The 16,887-nt window shown below is 38.4% G+C and overlaps 1 protein-coding gene across 2 annotated transcripts in view; it reads left to right on the top strand.

The window, feature by feature from the left end:
- LOC114054063 (tumor protein D52) overlaps positions 1-16,887 on the top strand; it is a 135,426-nt gene that overhangs the window by 82,964 nt on the left and 35,575 nt on the right. Inside the window, exon 1 of one of the 2 annotated variants that reach the window (XM_027877139.1) lies at positions 6,748-7,010. The exons of the other annotated variant lie outside the window; for it this stretch is intronic. Within the exon in view, the coding sequence (XP_027732940.1) occupies positions 6,842-7,010 (169 nt within the window). The 5' untranslated portion in view covers positions 6,748-6,841. Of the gene's footprint in view, positions 1-6,747; positions 7,011-16,887 lie in introns of those variants that run through there. 2 annotated transcript variants of the gene reach the window in all.

Below are 16,887 nucleotides of genomic sequence, written 5' to 3'. Positions count from 1 at the left end.
CTCCCCCTCCCCCTCCCTTTCCCCCTCTCCCTCTTCCTCTCTCCCTCTCTCTCTCTATCTGCTCTCTCTCTGTCTGCTCTCTCTATCTGCTCTGTCTTTCTCTCCTTTCTTCCCTCCCTCTCTCTCTCCCTCTCCCTCTGTCCTCTTAAAAGGGATCTAGCAGTGAGGGGGACCAAGAAAGGGCTACTACAGAAAGTGGTATTTGAATTGACTCTTGAAATGACCTGTTATTAATGCAGCAGTCATTCCTAAATCAGCTGTGGCCATACAATCAGACCACTGATAGAGCAAAGATAAAAATGAATACAAAACTGAAAGCTTAAAAATGAGGGAAAAAGCAACATGCAATTAATCCAACTCTAGCCTGATCATAGTGAACATGGAAAACAGAGATTTCTCATAGAAGTTTAGCCAATATAAATCAATTGCCATAATAAAGAGACCTGCCATAATAAAAAGTGCCCCAAACAGCAAATAAAACTTACTTGCTGAATAGAGATTTATGGTATCTAAGGATTACTCTGGTCTAGAGTACAAACTCATTTGTAAAATCTTATGAAGGATGGGGCAAGATTGTAAGCAGGATTGCCTCATAAAACAGAGAGGGAAAAGGGAAAAACAAGTTTAAAGAAAGCTTAATGAAAACCCTTCCCCCAACAAGTCATCTAGAGGAAGTTTAAGGGAGAAAGTGAAAAGAGGATAATAAATAGATGAAAGATGAAAAATATCTAAAAAGAATTTTAAAATCTCTTTTTTCACCATCCAGGACAGTGGAAGTTCCATTTATGCTCATCTCAATCCTAGGGATTTGGAGAAAAGAACTAGAAAAGCTACTGAAGAGAACAAAGATGGGAAAAACAGTTGAATTAGACCAAGCCTACACTGAGATCATCTTTCACAGAGGAGACAGAATTTTTAGGGCATTGAGAGAGAAATTCTAAAAGTATCAGAGGGAAGGAAAGACACTAAAACTGTGCAAAAGAATCTCAAATATTATTATCGCCCCAAAAAAGGTGACTTGAGAGAACTCCAGTAATTACCAACCCATCTAACCTGTATAAAACATTTTTGTGAGAATATAATTTTACATGCACACACTTAGGAGAATCAGACAACATCAATATACGAATGTTTATAGGCCTTCTCTGACCATTAATATCAAGCGATAGGGATATGTTTCACGACTGTTCTTATGAGTTCATTGGTATAGGAAAACTCTGAGATGAAGAAACTTGCTCCAAAAAACACAGACCAGCACCTTCTCTGCAGCTTATAATATTAGAAAGTTGCATTGAGAAGTAAAATGATTTGCCCAGGATCACAGCCCTTATGTATCAAGAGATGGGACTTGAATCTGGATCTTGCTGGCCCACAATCAAGTGTGTCATAAAACAGCAGGCCTTAGAATTGCCACAGTTTTTTGCTGTCGTTGTGAAAGAAGTCCAGCAGAAGTGAAAGAAGCATTGCCTATAGATGGTGAGGTCCTCGTATTCCTGTTTGCAGAGGATGTGCTGTTTGTGTCAAACCCTGGATCATTGCTAAGCCTTCTAGATAAGATCCATAATCACCCAAAGGAATTTGGCTCAATGTACTTATCGTCCAGGTTATGATATGTAGTTGGTTAGACAGCTTATGGAGTTTATGAGTCCGTATTTCTTAAACTGACAGCAAATGGACATTGAGTTGGAACCATAGTTGGACAAGAGAACAGTACAGGTTGGATTGCCTTTGGGAAGTTGTATTGTTATCTTGGTGACCCCAAGATTCTTCTTGAAACAAAAGCCCAAAGGACAGCTAGGTGTTGTAGTAGATAGAGCACTGGCCCTGAAGTTGGGAGGTCTTGAGTTCAAATGGGGCCTCAGATCAAACACTTGACACTTACTAGCTGTGTGACCCTGGGCAAGTCACTTAACCCCAATTGCCTAAAAAAAAAAAATGAGGGAAAACAAAAGCCCACTCTTTAAATGAATTTTTTGGTGTTATTGAATGGTACAAGGGATAGAACACTACAGCCTCTGAAAAATTAAAATTTGATGTTCACTTGGAGGCATGTGGTAGAACTAATAGAAATATTACAGTTTAAGAATTAGAGAAGTAGAATAAAGAATTTTTTCAAAAAAGTGTAGGCAAAAAAGATGAGCTGGACATGTAGCAAGAACAAAGGCTAATTTACAAATAGCCTTTGTACTACATTGTTATCTTCATGATATCAAGAGAAAAAGAGAAATAGAAAAACTCCAGTGCAATGGGTGGATCTTCTCTGACCAACTTAAGTAGAGACGTGGCCAAGAGTCACACGGGATGGACAGACATGGATAAGTTTCAGTCTGCATCAGTGGAATGAATAGCCATACCAATGAGCTCACAGATACATTTTAATATCATGATTAAAACAGTTGATGTGGCAATATTTCTCAGGTTTGAAAAGAGATACACCAGTCTTTAAAATATCACACAACCCTCCTTTTCTCCCCCAAGAAAAGTTTCTTGGTGTCCTTTAATTTCAATTCAGAAATTAAGCAATGGTTAGGAGAGCCAAATTACCCTGAGCTTGGAGGAGCATTTGTTTGCCAAACTCTCTATACCATGTCTACAATATGGTCACATTTACTTAAGAATAGAGAGGAAATGAAACATACTACTTTGTTTTAATTTTACTATTCAGGTTGCTGTTCCAAATAGGGAACATGTTTCAGGACTAGACTTAACAATTTCATAGGGAACTCCCAGCTGAATGAGGAAACATGCTCTAAAAACAGACCAGCACCCCTTTTCAACATACATACATGTATACATGTATACATGTGTATATGGACATATCATATACATACATACATATATATCATTTTATTTGTGTGTGTGTGTATGTGTGTATACACGTGTAATATGATATTAGAGAGTTGCATTGGGAGGCCCAGGATCACAGCCAATATGTATCAGAGATAGAACTTGAGTGTGACTCTCAAGAAGTGAATAGTGACCAAATAGTCTTCATTTTTACTTTTCAAGCCTGAAAACGTGGAGTTATATAGCTTTGGAACTCTTTTTAATTAGAAATAAAACAAAAAAAAATTTAAATCTGAGTTATAATTTTCTTTTATCTACAATTTCTAACTATCCTTTCTTGCTTTGCAGTTTGTGATTTTTAAATGGGTTTTGCTCATTTAGTTCTATGCCCCGCATCTGTTGTAGTCATGGTACAATTGAAGTGTTTGCTGCAACCTGTTCCATGTCTGCCCCCTGCTGGCATTTCAGGATATGAGCATTTTTATTTTTTGAATCTATACACGAATTTCTGCCCTTAAGTTTCTTTCCCTCTGTTAATAGATACTACCAAGCATGTTTGCTGATTGATAGGTAGATTTTATGTTCTTGGATACTATGCCTAAATTTAATTTGGTCTTCATTATTTTCCTTATCTAGGCACTTTTTTAGACATCTTAAATTTTTTTGTAGTGTTTGATAACTAAAACAGCTATACTTGACAAAGTAGGTCACTTGTCACCTGGACTACTGTAAGTGGCTTTTACCTGGTTTTTCTCATCCTTCACACTTCTGCCGGATTAATTTCCCTAGAGAACAGTCTTGATTATTTTATTCTTCTTCCCAAAAACCTTTCATGGCTCCACATTGCCTGTTGAATAAAATCCAAACTCTTGTATGGAATTTAAGGTTCTCCATGATTTTGCCCCAACTTCCCTCTGCAGTTTTATCTTTATCACTATTCGTCTCTAAGTATGAGATAAATTACATTGTTTATCATGCAAAAACTTATAATTTTTAAACAATAATTCATTTTTTCAGCATTCATATTTTAAAATTTGAGTTTTAAATTCACTCCCCTACAGTCCCTCCCCTACTCGTTGAGAAGGCAACCTATATATCAGTTATGCATGTGAAGTCATGCAAAACATATTTCTATGTCAGCCATGTTCATGCCACAAGTTTATCTGTGCTTCTTACCTGCTATATAATTGCACATTAATTCCTTTTCCTGAAATTCCTTTCCCTTTCCTATTTCCCAATATCCTTTCCTATTTTCCAATATGCACTGTCTGCAAAAATTCTAGAAGTCCTTTAGGGACCAACTCAGATGATCTTTTTTCTTTTTTCCCCCGACTTTAAAATTTTTTGAATTTATTTTATTTAAAATTTTGTCTCTTCTTTTGGCTCCAGTGCACCCTTTTCCACGAAGACATTCCTGATCACCTTGAATAAAATTGGTTTCCTTATAATTTACAATATTTTTTTTTTACCTCTTTAATATACCACATTCTGTCTTGTATTAATTAGCATAGGTGTCTTACCTATACATTGTAAACTTCTTGAGGTTATTTAGTTTTGTATCTCCCACAGCATTTATCACTGTGCCTTTCACATAGTAATTATCTGTATCAACAAAAAGTGCCACCTTTTTGTAACTTGGGAAACAATTGTCAAGTTTCCCTGGGCAAAAAATTCATCTCACTGTGGTGAACCTGGGGATACAGCTCTCCCATTTTGCTAGGCTGATCCTCAGACAATAGGCATTCAGTCCGTCACGGGACCCATTCTTGAAGCCTCTCTATTTGGGTAGAAATTGCCCAGAGTGTGTACTCTGATGACATAGAGGTTGAGAATCCAAGGTCACTTCTAGAAGTCACACATAATAAGTAGGAGCTCAATAAATGTCAAGTAAATGAATGATCAGTCAGTATTCGAATGCCTAGTTCTTTAGCTTACTTATAGTATTTGAGTTTCATGAATGCTGGAATGAGCCTGTAGAAGCAGCAGGTTTGCTTGTAGTAAATACATACTCAGACAGGAATTTAGGCAGATGCAATTAAAAAAAAAAAGTTCAAATCCCAGAATGGTTTTTTTGGTAGAAACTTTTATAGATAGTATGCAATGTTTCTATAAATTATACTATGAAGTATAGTTTGCTGAGTCCAGGATTTTCCACTAGTCATGTAGTTTTATGAAGAAGAGTAATTTGTGGTGCAGAAATGCTTTTTCTTTTCTCCTGTTGGATCATTGGGTGACTAAAAACCAGGGTTAAGAATAGGATCAGGGATTCCATTAACTGTGCTCCAATTCTGTGCCATCTCCGTGTTAAGGGCTACAGTGACAGATACTATGATCACAGATGGAGGTAAGGTGGTAAAATCAGAGGTCTAAAACATAGAAGGAGCAAGGTTTGCGCAGGACGTGACTCAAACTTTGTGTTAGAGCACTTTGCATAGTGCCTGGCATAGCAGACACTTAATAAATGCTAGTTGACTGATTCACTTTAGCAAGCTAGGTAGTGCTATGGAAGGTGATGGTAGGAATACCAAGAGGAGGATGAGGATGATGATGATGGTGATGCTGTTCTGTCATTTAAGTCACATCCCACTCTTTGTGACCCCATTTGGGATTTTCTTGATACTGGGGTGTTTTGCCATTTTCTTGTCCAACTCATTTTGCATTTGAGGAAATTGAGGCAAATAGGATTAAGGGACTTGCCCAGGGTCCCACAACTAGTAAGTGTCTGAGGCCAGATTTGAACTCACACAGATGAGTCTTTCTGACTCCAGGCATTCTATCCACTGTGCCACCTTGCCACCCTAGCAAGATGATACACATTTTTAAATGGTTGAAGTAAATCAGATCTCTTTTTTGTCACTAATCCAACAGATCAGCACATAGAGTATTTTTTTTCTGCTATGTAGGTAAGAAAAAATTGAATGTTTACTTTATTCATTTCATAGTTGCCCTGTGCCTATTTATGGATAGCCAAGGCTGTTTTATTTTTAGTGTCTTTCCCTGGACAAATAATATTAGATGAATCGTGTGGTGAAAAACCACCGGAAACACTGTGGGCCATTGCCTAAACAAAGGCCTATTTGAGAACTTAGAGCTAATTTCAGTGCTCATTTTTAGCTGAGAAGTGCTCTGTTAAAAGATTCCTATCAAAGGTGATGAGTTACCAGCTTAGATTCATGTTGGCTAACTGTAGATGATGGTCAAGGGACTGCTGTGCAGTTTTTGAGATTTATTTGTGTGGTTTCCTGTGTGGTTTCACAAGTTTGTATGATTTGGCAGGTTAACTTTGGCACCTGCAGAGCCAAAATTCAGCTAAACAAAGAAGGGTCACGATACTGGTAGCTTTGTAGCAGCAGATAGTTTTATTTAAAAAGTTAACCCATAGTGTTTTGGGACACATGACTAAAATACAGCAACCCCACCCTCCCTCACAAATGGAATTAAAACTCTTTATGTGTTAGAAAAAGTCAGTTGTAGAAATACCTATCTTTCAACTCCATGAAGTTAAGCTTTTAGAAAGGTTTTTGAAGAACCAGGAAGCTGCTATATACTTGGGATTTTAGCCATAATGGGGGAGGGGGTGGCACTACCCAGATGGTATTTAGAGTAGATTACTGACTAGTAATCCTTTTCTGTCCTAGAAGATTAAGGCTATTCTAGTGGAGTTGAGGTCAGCTGACATGTTTGTTTAAAAAATAGAAATGCCTTGGTCGCAGGCAAAACTACATTGAGATTTTTTAGAATTGTGTGCCTATATCTTAGGTTGGAGTTTCCTTCTCTTTGTTTACTGAAGAATATTCATTTTAACTCTGCCCAGGTTATTCATTGTTGACAGAAATTAACTGCTACTCCTGGGATTGCTCTGGACCAGTCACTTATTAAACAGGTGTTGTATTTGCTAGTCATGTGAATCTCAAGGGTTTGAAAAGGAAGTAGAATACTTTGTGGGGAAAAGCAGGATATTGAAACACTGGTCACTTTTATTCATGAGGCTCTTACAACTTAGAGAGCAGAGACTAATGTGCCTCTGGCTAAATGGAAGAAGAAGCGTGCTCTCATGAGACCATGTGCTGTCCATTTTCCTGGAATGGATCTCGGAGAGATGGACTTATATGAGGACTATAAATCACCCTTTGATTTCGATTCAGGAGTGAACAAAAACTATCTCTACTTGTCTCCTAGTGTAAATACATCTCCACCTGGATCACCTATACTACAGAGACTCGGTAACTATCTTGCCTATTTCTGTACAAAATTAGGTTTATTAATAAAATTTGTACCTTCAATGAAATTATGCTGGGGTTTTATCGCATGTAGGGACATGCATGCTTTGGTGGTAGGGAGATGATGTTGCCATGAGTCAAGACAAATAAGTGAGCCACCTCTGGATTTCTGGAAGCAGCACCCTTCATTATGATAGTGTGGATGTTGTAGTTGGCTTTTTTAGCCTAGAGCTTCTTTGCTGGATTATTATGAATTCATGGAGCTGATAATTGAAAAGTAAAGAGAAAGTCCTGAAAGCCTTTGTCTTAGAGCAGAATGCTGTCTGTTGTTATAATCCAATATAAAGTGTCAGCCTCTGGGTTCTTGGCAGAACTGAAGTTCAAATAATGGCTGTATTTAGATTTGAGGACAGAGAATCAAAAGTGGCACAAATAAATCTCAAAGCAAGGAATAACAAAAATGTTATGATCTCTTGTCTTTTGATGCTAGTTACTCTTTATGTGCCCGTATATACAGAATCCATGTAAATTATCTATGAAAACTCTGAGGTTAGTACTAGGAGCACAGATATCTGACTAGGTAAAGTCCTTAATTATGTGCCAAATTATTTTTCAACTGTAAATTTACAAAGAGTAATTTGAGTTTGAATTGGTATTCTTATTAACATAGGAATGTATAGGTTATATCATGTATTTATATAAGTATGAAAACATACAAATCTAGAGAGAGATGGTAAAGGATAAAATAAAAGGTCTAGTTGCAAATATTTGGTAATTGCATGCTTGCAATTTTTCCTAAAGTATTTTTTCTAAAGTATAGGCAGGTATCACCAGGGTTATAGTCAAGAGTCCTTACAGTGGTCTGTATATGTTATGTCTGACTGAAGACTACATGTATGTGGATACCAGAGGGTATTATAAAAATGATGGAGATTTGACTAAATGACTGCCATGTTTCCTAGGGGAGTCAGTCCAGCTCTGTCATTGGTTGTCTCCTTTTCTGGCCTCCCCCACTGACAGTGGGGATCATTTCAGATCTCCGGAATTAGATCAGAGACCTCGAGCTAGAAGAGACCATAGAGGCCACTTTGTCCAGCCACCTAACTTTATGGGTGGGCAAGTGAGGCTGAGAAAGCTTAAGCAGCAAAGTCCTACTAGTAATGAGTAGCTGAGCTGGGGTTTGAAACTACATCCTCTGACTTCAAATCTAGTGTTTTTCCCACTGTACTATGCTGCATTTAATCAAGTATCATTTAAATTGGAAAAAAAAAGCATTTGAATTTAGCAGCGTGCTTTGAACATTGAATCCAGGACATAAAAATATAAAATTATGTCGATTTTCTTGGTGTTTATAATTTAAATAGGGAAAACTTTAACTTGTATGAAACGGAGAATCAGTAGTAAAAAATGGCTTTCATGGTAGGAGTTGCCATTGTGCTCCTACTCGGGTTAGTTTCATTTTGTGTCATTCTTGCACTTCAGTGGCTCATTTATTATGTGCTATTTGTGTACTGTAGATAAGGGTGGCCTACCCTAGAAAGCTAACAGTCTCTCAACAGATTGTGTATAGGACCAAAGCAAGGCTGGGCAAAATCTAATTGGCAGTTCTAATTCTCTGGGAAGGTTAGTTTTTAGTTATTGTTTGAGGTGATGAATGGAAAAACACCTTAAAACAGAAGGGCCCAAGTGAAAGAAAGTAGTAAAGTGGAAATATGCAATGTGTAATTAAAAAAAAAAACAAACAAAAAAACTCAAGGCAGAATGTGGAGAACAAAAAAGGTTGTAGGAGGAGAGAAGATAAATGCTTGTAGTTGGCAGTCATGGGACATCTTGAAGTTATAGCAGCTGGTCAGTCAGTTCAACAAGCATTTATTAAGATCCTACTATGTTCTTAGGTACTATGCTTAGTGCTCAGGATACGAAGAAAAAAAAAAAGACCAAACATAGTTCTTGCCCCCAAGGGGCTCGTAATCTAATGGGAGAGAGAACAAACATATGTGCAAACAAACTATGTACTGGCCAAATAGGAAATAATTACTCAGTCATCAATCAATAGTCAATAAACATTTACTAAGCACCTATTGTGTGCCAGGCACAATGCTGAGCACTGGAGGTACAAAAAGAGGCAAAGTACCTGCCCTCAAGGAGCTTATAGTCCAATGGGGGAGACAACATGCAAACAAATATATACGAAAAAAGCTCTCTACAGGATAAATGTGAAATAATCATTAATTATAGAGGGAAGGCACTAGAATTAAGAAGAGTTGGAAAGGCTTCCAGTAGAAGGTTTGATTTTAGTTGGGACTCAAAGAAAGTCAGGGAAGTGATTAGTCTTGAGATGAGAAGGAAGAGCATTCCAGTCATGGGGGACAAGCTGAAAAAAATGCCTGGAGCTGGAGTGTCTTGTTTGTGGAACAACCAGGAGGTCAGTGTGACTGGGTGGAAGAGGACAGGTTGAGGAATGAGTCGTAAGAAGAATTGGTAGGTAAGATGAGGCTAGCTTACGAAGGGCTTTGAATGCCTAACAGAACATTTAATGGAGGGAAAGTACTAGAATTAAGAGGGATTGGAAAAGGCTTCCTGTAGAAGGTAGGATTTTAGTTGGGACTTAAAGGAAGCCTGGGAAGGCAAGAGGAGGAAATGAGAAGGGAGAGCATTCCAGACTTGGGGGACAGCCAGAGAAAAGGCTGCAGCCTGTGAGGTCAAGAATAGGTTATGAAGGTCCTCACCTGAAGGAGAGGAAATAAAGAAAAAAGAGAGAAATGTCTAATCTGGTGCTCCTAGATTAGGAGAATTCTGCCACTTTGTTGGAGCCAAGAATTTGAGTAGCACTTCAAACCTTATTTATTTGTGGCATAGATTTATCTCCTGGTATATACCAGAGGGAGGAGGATGTCTCCTCTTCTGTCACAAAAAGTCTGAATGGAGTTTTGGGGTGGGAATAGAGAGGACCAGTGTCTCTGCATTGGTGGAAAAGGAGGAGAGACAAAATTCTGGACCAACAAATTGAATTAAAATGTGGAAGAATGACTCATGGCCCAAATAAAAGGAGAAAAAAGGATTTGACTAAGATTGCAAATTGTAGTAAATTCTTGATTTCTTAGGGCTTGTTTATCCCATTTAATGATCATCTAGAGCAGAGTCTTCAAACTCACACTCTGATGAAAGCAACCTGCAATACTCCAAAGTGGGGCCTGAACCAATTGAAGTGTAATTGAGAAATGTTTAAATGTTAAACAAAAATAAAATACAACATAGATATTGTTAACTTTTGGTTTTCTGAGTCCTTACACATCAGTTGGAAGGATCTGTTTGTGTTTGAGTCTGTTTGGTCATTTTTCAATTGTGTCAACTCTCTGTGACCCCATTTGGAGTCTTCTTGGCAGAGATACTGGAATGGTTTGCCATTTCCTTCTCCAGCTCATTTTACAGATAAGGAACTGAGGCAAATAGGGTTAAGTAACTTGCCCAGGGTCACATGGCTAGTAAATGTCTGAGACCAGGAAAATGAGCCTTCCTGACTCCAGGCCTGATGCTCTATCCACTGTGCCACCTATTTAGCTACCTCTATGTGAATCCAGCACTGTTGTAAATTGAAGTTTTTTTCAACTTACAAAAATCTATTTTTGTCTTTCTCCTGCCTTCTTATCTCCATTGGGAAAAAAAAGGAAAGACATAAATCCTTGTCACAAATATTCATAATCAAAGAAAACAACTTTCCAAATTTTGGCCACGTTCAAAAATATATATCTCATTCTGCACCCTGAGTCCACATCACTTCTCTGTCAAGAGATGAGTAGCATGCTTCCTCCTTGGTCCTCTGGAATTGTGGTTAGGCATTGTATGGATCAGAGTTTTTGTTTAACCTCTTTTCAAGGTTGCTTGTCTTTAGTGTCATTATTATTATATACCTTGTTTTCCTGGTTCTGCTCACTTCACTCTGTAAAAGCTCGTACAGGTCTTTCCAGGTTTCTCTGAAACTGTCCCATTCATCATTTCTTAGAGCACAATGGTATTCTTTACATTCATATATCATAATTTGTTAAGCCATTCCCCAGATGATGGGTACCCTCATTTTTAGTTCTTTGCTACTACAAAAAGAGCTGCTATAAATACTTTTGTACATTTGGTATAGGCCTAATCGTGGAATAAGAGCACAGTTTAGTAACTTTGGGAGTATAGTTCCAAATCGTTTTCAATAATGGCTGTACCATTTCATTGCTCAGCTAGAGGTGTTTTAATGTGCCTGGTTTGCCTGCAGTCCCGACAACATTTTTAACTTTCCCTTTTTGTCAAGTTTGTCAGATTGATGGGAATGAGGTAGAACCTCAGTATTGATTTAATTTATCTAATTATTAGTGATTTATAGGATTTTAAAAATGGATATTGATAACTTGGATTTTTCCCATAGAAAATCACATATTTATATCCTTTGAGCATTTATCAGTTGGGGAATGGCTCATATTCTTACAAATTTGAATCTACTCTTTATGTATCTTGAAGATGAGACCTTTACATAGAAGCTAACTACAGAGATTTTCTCCCCAGTTACCTATTTCTCTTCTAATATTGGCTGTTAGTTTTGTTTATGCAAAAACTTTTGAATTTTATGTAATTCAAACTGTCCACTTTTCTCTTCTGTGATTTGGTCTTGTTTGGTCATGATTTGTTCTCTTATTTGTAGATCTGAAAGCTACAATACATTTGTAGCTATGTATGACCATGGGAAGCCACTTTCCCATTTTTCCTTTTGCTGTATTTACAACAACCGTGTCAGGTTGGTGCTGTTATTATCTCCGTTTTACAGATGATGAAACTGAGGCGAAATGGGGTGACTTTCAACCCCAATTTAATCATCTGTAAAGTGGGGATAATAATAGCACCAACCTGACTGGGTTGTTGTAAATATAGCAAAAGGAAAAATGTACACGAAGCCATTTACAGAACTTAAAATATCAAATAAATGTGAGCTATTATTAAGATGCTTATCTAGACTGGGAGTCAGTGGGTTGGCTTTCTGTCACTGCTGCCCTCCAACCCTCAGGGATTTTCTGTGCTGTAGGGGAAGGGAAGTTAGGAGGAAACAAATGGAGGAAACAAACATTTATGTAGTGCCTACTGTGTGCTAGGCACTGTGCTGTGAATGCTTTACAAATATTTTCTCATTTTATTCTCACAACAATCCTACTTGATTTGAGCTGTTATTATTCACATTTAACAGTTGAAGAAACTGAGAGTAGAAAAAGTCAGATATGTAGGGCATCTAGGTGGCTAGATAGAGCACCGGCCCTGGAGTCAGGAGGATCTGAGTTCAAATTCGGCCTCAGACACATAACACTTAGTAGCTGTGTGACCCTGGGCCAGTCACTTAACCTCACTGCCTAACCAAAAAAAAAAAAGTCAGATATCTGCTGGAATAGGACAGGAAACCCTGATGGAGGCTTTACTTCTTCTGGGCCTTGCCTTGAAGCATCAACCTTAGAGAACAGGTGTTGACAGAGAGCAGATTTTTAAATAGCTACACAAATTATGAGTTTCAAACACAACTTCCTTTTTTCTTTCTTTTTAAAAAAATAAACTTTTATTGATATCTTCTGTTTCTTATATCTTTGTAGTCTTCCAGGTATCCCTCTTCCTCCCCCTCCCAGACAGCCACCCCATGGAACAAGTAGTAATTTTTTAAGAGAGAAAAAAAAACACAGCACACAAATGATTACTACATAGAAAAATTCTGAAAATGCATACAGTATGTAGCATCACACACATCTTTCTACAAAAACTTTTTTTTTTGGAGGAAGGAGGCAATTAATGATGTAATTAAATATTTATAAATAGATTTATAGTAATAAACATAGTATTAACATATAAAGATAATATAACATATAACAAATTAAATGTTTAATGGCCAAAAATCTTTAGGGAGATTATGCAGAAACTTCAGTTTCCTTTACTTATTTATTCTATCTTTTCCTGTTGTAGTTTAAGAGGAAACTAGCCTTTAGAAGTCAACTTTGTACCTGTGCTTCATGTTCCTGATTCCTTCTGACTCATCCTGGTCCTTGTTCCAACTCTCCCTCCCACTCCTTCATTGTTAATCTTTTGTTTTTCACTGGCCACTTTCCCTTCCATTCGTTTAACATGCTGCAGATGTCTTACATACTTGAGGAAACAAAAAACAACTAAATGTGAATTCAGTTGCTTTTCTTTGCCTCTCACTTTGCTCAGCACAGTACCTAACCCATAGTAAGAGCTTCATTACTGCTTGTTGACTTGACTTGGTGGACGAGTGTCTATTCCTTTTCTACATTTAATGGTTAAACTTGAGTGGGTGACCATGGTCTGTTTGTCACTATTTGACTGTTTCGTTTTGATTCTGTCCTTGAAGTCCTCGGTGACCTTTTTTTTGGCCAAATGAAAGTGGCCTTTTTAGTTTTCCCCCTCTTCAAGTTTCTTTGTGGCATTTTATACTCTTAATCATTTCCTCTTTTCTTAAGTAAGTTTTTTGTACTTTGCTTTTGATCTCCTGAGTTTCCTCCTCCCCAGTCTTTCTTTTTACAAATGACATACAAATCTAGAACTCTGGCCTTGACCTTTCAAAGCAGTGTGGTGCCTTTGAAATAACCCTTGTTTATCAGAAGACCTGGATTAAAAAACTAACTCTGCTAGTTGTTACTGGTGTGGCCTTGGGACAAGCTATGAAATGAGGGAATTGGGCAAGAGATGACCTCTGAGGTCTCTTCCAGCTTCTAAGTCTAGAATTGTGTAAGCTCCAAGGCCACGTACAACTCCAAATTTATGGTCCTGTAATCCCTTTGTTTTAGTATCCTATCCTTAACTGTCTCTAGGATATTTCTGAATGAATGTCCTAACATCACTCTTCCCAATTTCTGTTCTACCATCTTTACAATAAACCTGATACCATCCTTCCACATTTCTTAGGTTCTTAATCTCAGAGTTATCCACCTTACCATTGCTCCCTTTCTTTCTTTTGCCTTGTCTATAGTCTAGCACCATCACTGGTTCTCAGTTGTCTTTCTTGCATCTTTCCTTTTTTACTTACTATTTTGCCTCAGCCTGTAAACATGCTCGGATCTCTTTTCCAAATATGCCCCCCACCCCAAACAAACAAACAGAAACAATCTTTAACATTTTCATGCTCTCTAGCTGGTCTCCTCTCCTTCTTTGACTTTTGTCCCTCTTCACTCTGCTGAAATTGCTCTCTCATGAGTGACCTAATTGCCAATTTTAAAAAAACCATTCCTTGGTGTTGACCATCTCATTTTTTTTCCTATTTGCAAACCTCTTTTTAATGCTGTGTGACCTGTTAGTATTCTGGTTCTCCTTTTACCTCAAGGATTTCGCCTTTTGGCTAATCTTCTTTCTCTTACCTCTTAAATGTTTCTCAAGGTTCTGCCCCCTCTTTCTATACTTTATTCCTTGGTGAACTTACCTATTCCTGGGATTTCAGTGTTGGAGGCCTAACTCATCTCTAACTGCAGCTTTTCCTTTTCTCCTAAGCTTCCCTTGAACAAATCATTCTCTCAGGTCCAAACTCTTTTCCTTCAAAGTCTTCCCCAAATAACACCCCATACACTTGATCTTCCTTTCTAACAATATCTTGGCACACAACCTGTGCTGCATTATTATGGATTTGTCTTATGTTCTATCATCTGCCCCCTTTCTTACAAAACCTCACTTTCTAGAAGCACTCAGCTAAATGCTACCTTAATAAAAATAGCTCATATTTATATAGAACTTTAAGGTTTACAAATTGCTTTCTTAGTAACCTCATCCAACCCATGCGGTAGGTAGTGCCAATATTATTCTAATTTTATAGATGAAGGAGCTCAATTCAAATATCATGTCTATAATGCACTAGGCACTGTCATAGACAGTAACATTTTCAAGTGCCTACTCTGTGCCAAGCACTGTGCTAAATGATGGGAATACAAACACTAAAAGGAAGATAGTCCTTGCTCGAAAAGAATTTATTTTCTAATGGGGCGAAGACTACACACAAAAGCAAGCTGAAAAGTTGGCCAGGATGGGGGGAGGGAGAGAGCAAAAGATACCCAGTGCGGGTGTGATGAAGGCATCCAGAAGAATACTACGAGGTGGAAAATGAAGAGATGGCTGACCTAGGCCCCCACCTTCAATGGAAGTTATGAGAGACACTCTCTATCTTCCTGTCAAAGAGAGGGGTCCCAGGGGCAGAGGGTATTGATGAGTTATGGGTTCCAAGGCTGGAGTGATCTTCCAGGATAATGAAATTCCCGGGGCATGATGGGGAAGTTCAGAATAGTTCAGCCATGTAGGAAAATAGCACCGGGCATACAATGACAGAAATATGTCTCTGTTCTAAAGGTACAAGAAGAAAGAGGAAAACAATATGTATATAAATAGGTCAGTATAAAACAATACAACGTAATTTTGAAAGAAGGCATAAGGACCACTAACGTCTGGGAGAATCAGGAAAGGTCTCTTCTAGGAGGAGGAGGCAGAACTGAGCTTTGAAGGGGACGGGTGAGGAGGGATGGCATTCTAGGCTTAGGAGACAGGCTTACCAAGGGATGGACATAGGAGATGGAGACCTCGGACGAGAGACAGCCAGGTTGTCTGGAGTATAAAGTGGATGTAAAGTTTAGAAAAATAAGTAGAAGCCAGATTGCAAGGGACTTGAAATGCCAAAAAGAAGGGTGTGTAATATGTCCTAAAGGGAGTAGGGAGCAACTGAAGCTTCTTGAGAAGGGAGTGAGACTTTTTTAGGAATGAGGAAGCTGAAGTGCTTCCGAGTGAAGTGATGTCAGCGCAGCCGGACGGTGGTCAGTGTGGTGTCCTGGCTTCTACACCGGCCTTCTTCTGCCTGCTCCTTGCCTCTCTCTACTGCTATGGAAGTTGAAACCAGGTCCATGATATGCTCACTCTATCCCAGCCCGCGGTGCCTGAGCCCACATTTCCCTTGGGCCTCTTCTTCCCAAGAGGAGTGAGTTACCTCATATACGAGGAAAGCAAAGGATCTTTATTTAAGATAGAATACGGTGCAAATACCTGAGAGTGGAATCAGTCAACAAGCACACTCACCCCACCAATTTTCCAAAGCTATATATATCTCTTGGGGCAATGTTGGCCTCAATTCCTTACTAACCACTTAAGTCTTATTCTATTCTGTACAATAACGGGGGAAGGAAAATACCTCAAATTATTCATGACAGGTGCTAAGTTAGCATTCCCAGCAGCATTATTGGATGTTCTGGGTTTGTTTGTTTTTGTTTTGTTTTGTTTTGTTTTTGGCTTGGGCCTGAGGGCTAGGGCATTCATGAAAGGGTGTCTGTCAGGGAATGTGGGAGGGTAATAGAGAAACCTTGTTTCCCAAAATAACAACCAGACAATCAGGAACTCAGAGCTAGGTTGCAGCTAGGGTTTCCGCATATTTCTTTTCTCTCTCTTACTCCATATCTGTTCCCATTTTGGGGATTATTTTCTTTTGAACTAGTTGTTTTTAATTTCTGTTGCTGAGATCTGCACAGGTTTCCAGGAAATACAGTTTCCGAAGAAAACAAAGAGTGGACCAGTGCCCCCTTACATTTATAATTTGCCCATTTTGCTCATGAATCTTTCTCCTTGTTCCTTTTCCTCTGACTTTACATCCTAAGGGAGGGGAACATTTTTTCACTGGCAGTAGAAGGCAAGCTGCCTGTCTTCCTGGTATGGACAAATTACATAGCTGCCACACTAGGTTGAGCAATAATAATGATAGCTAACATTTATATAGAACCTACTATGTGACAGGCACTGTATACGAATATTATCTTATTTGATCCTCCCAACAGCCCTGGGAGGTAGATGCTGTTATCCCCACTTTATAGATGAGGAAACTGAA

The sequence above is a fragment of the Vombatus ursinus genome, unplaced genomic scaffold, assembly GCF_900497805.2.
Source record: "Vombatus ursinus unplaced genomic scaffold, bare-nosed wombat genome assembly UNPS02014812.1, whole genome shotgun sequence".
Classification (NCBI taxonomy): domain Eukaryota; kingdom Metazoa; phylum Chordata; class Mammalia; order Diprotodontia; family Vombatidae; genus Vombatus; species Vombatus ursinus.
Note: the sequence above shows the minus strand (reverse complement) of the source record. Positions and strands in the feature narration are given on the sequence as shown.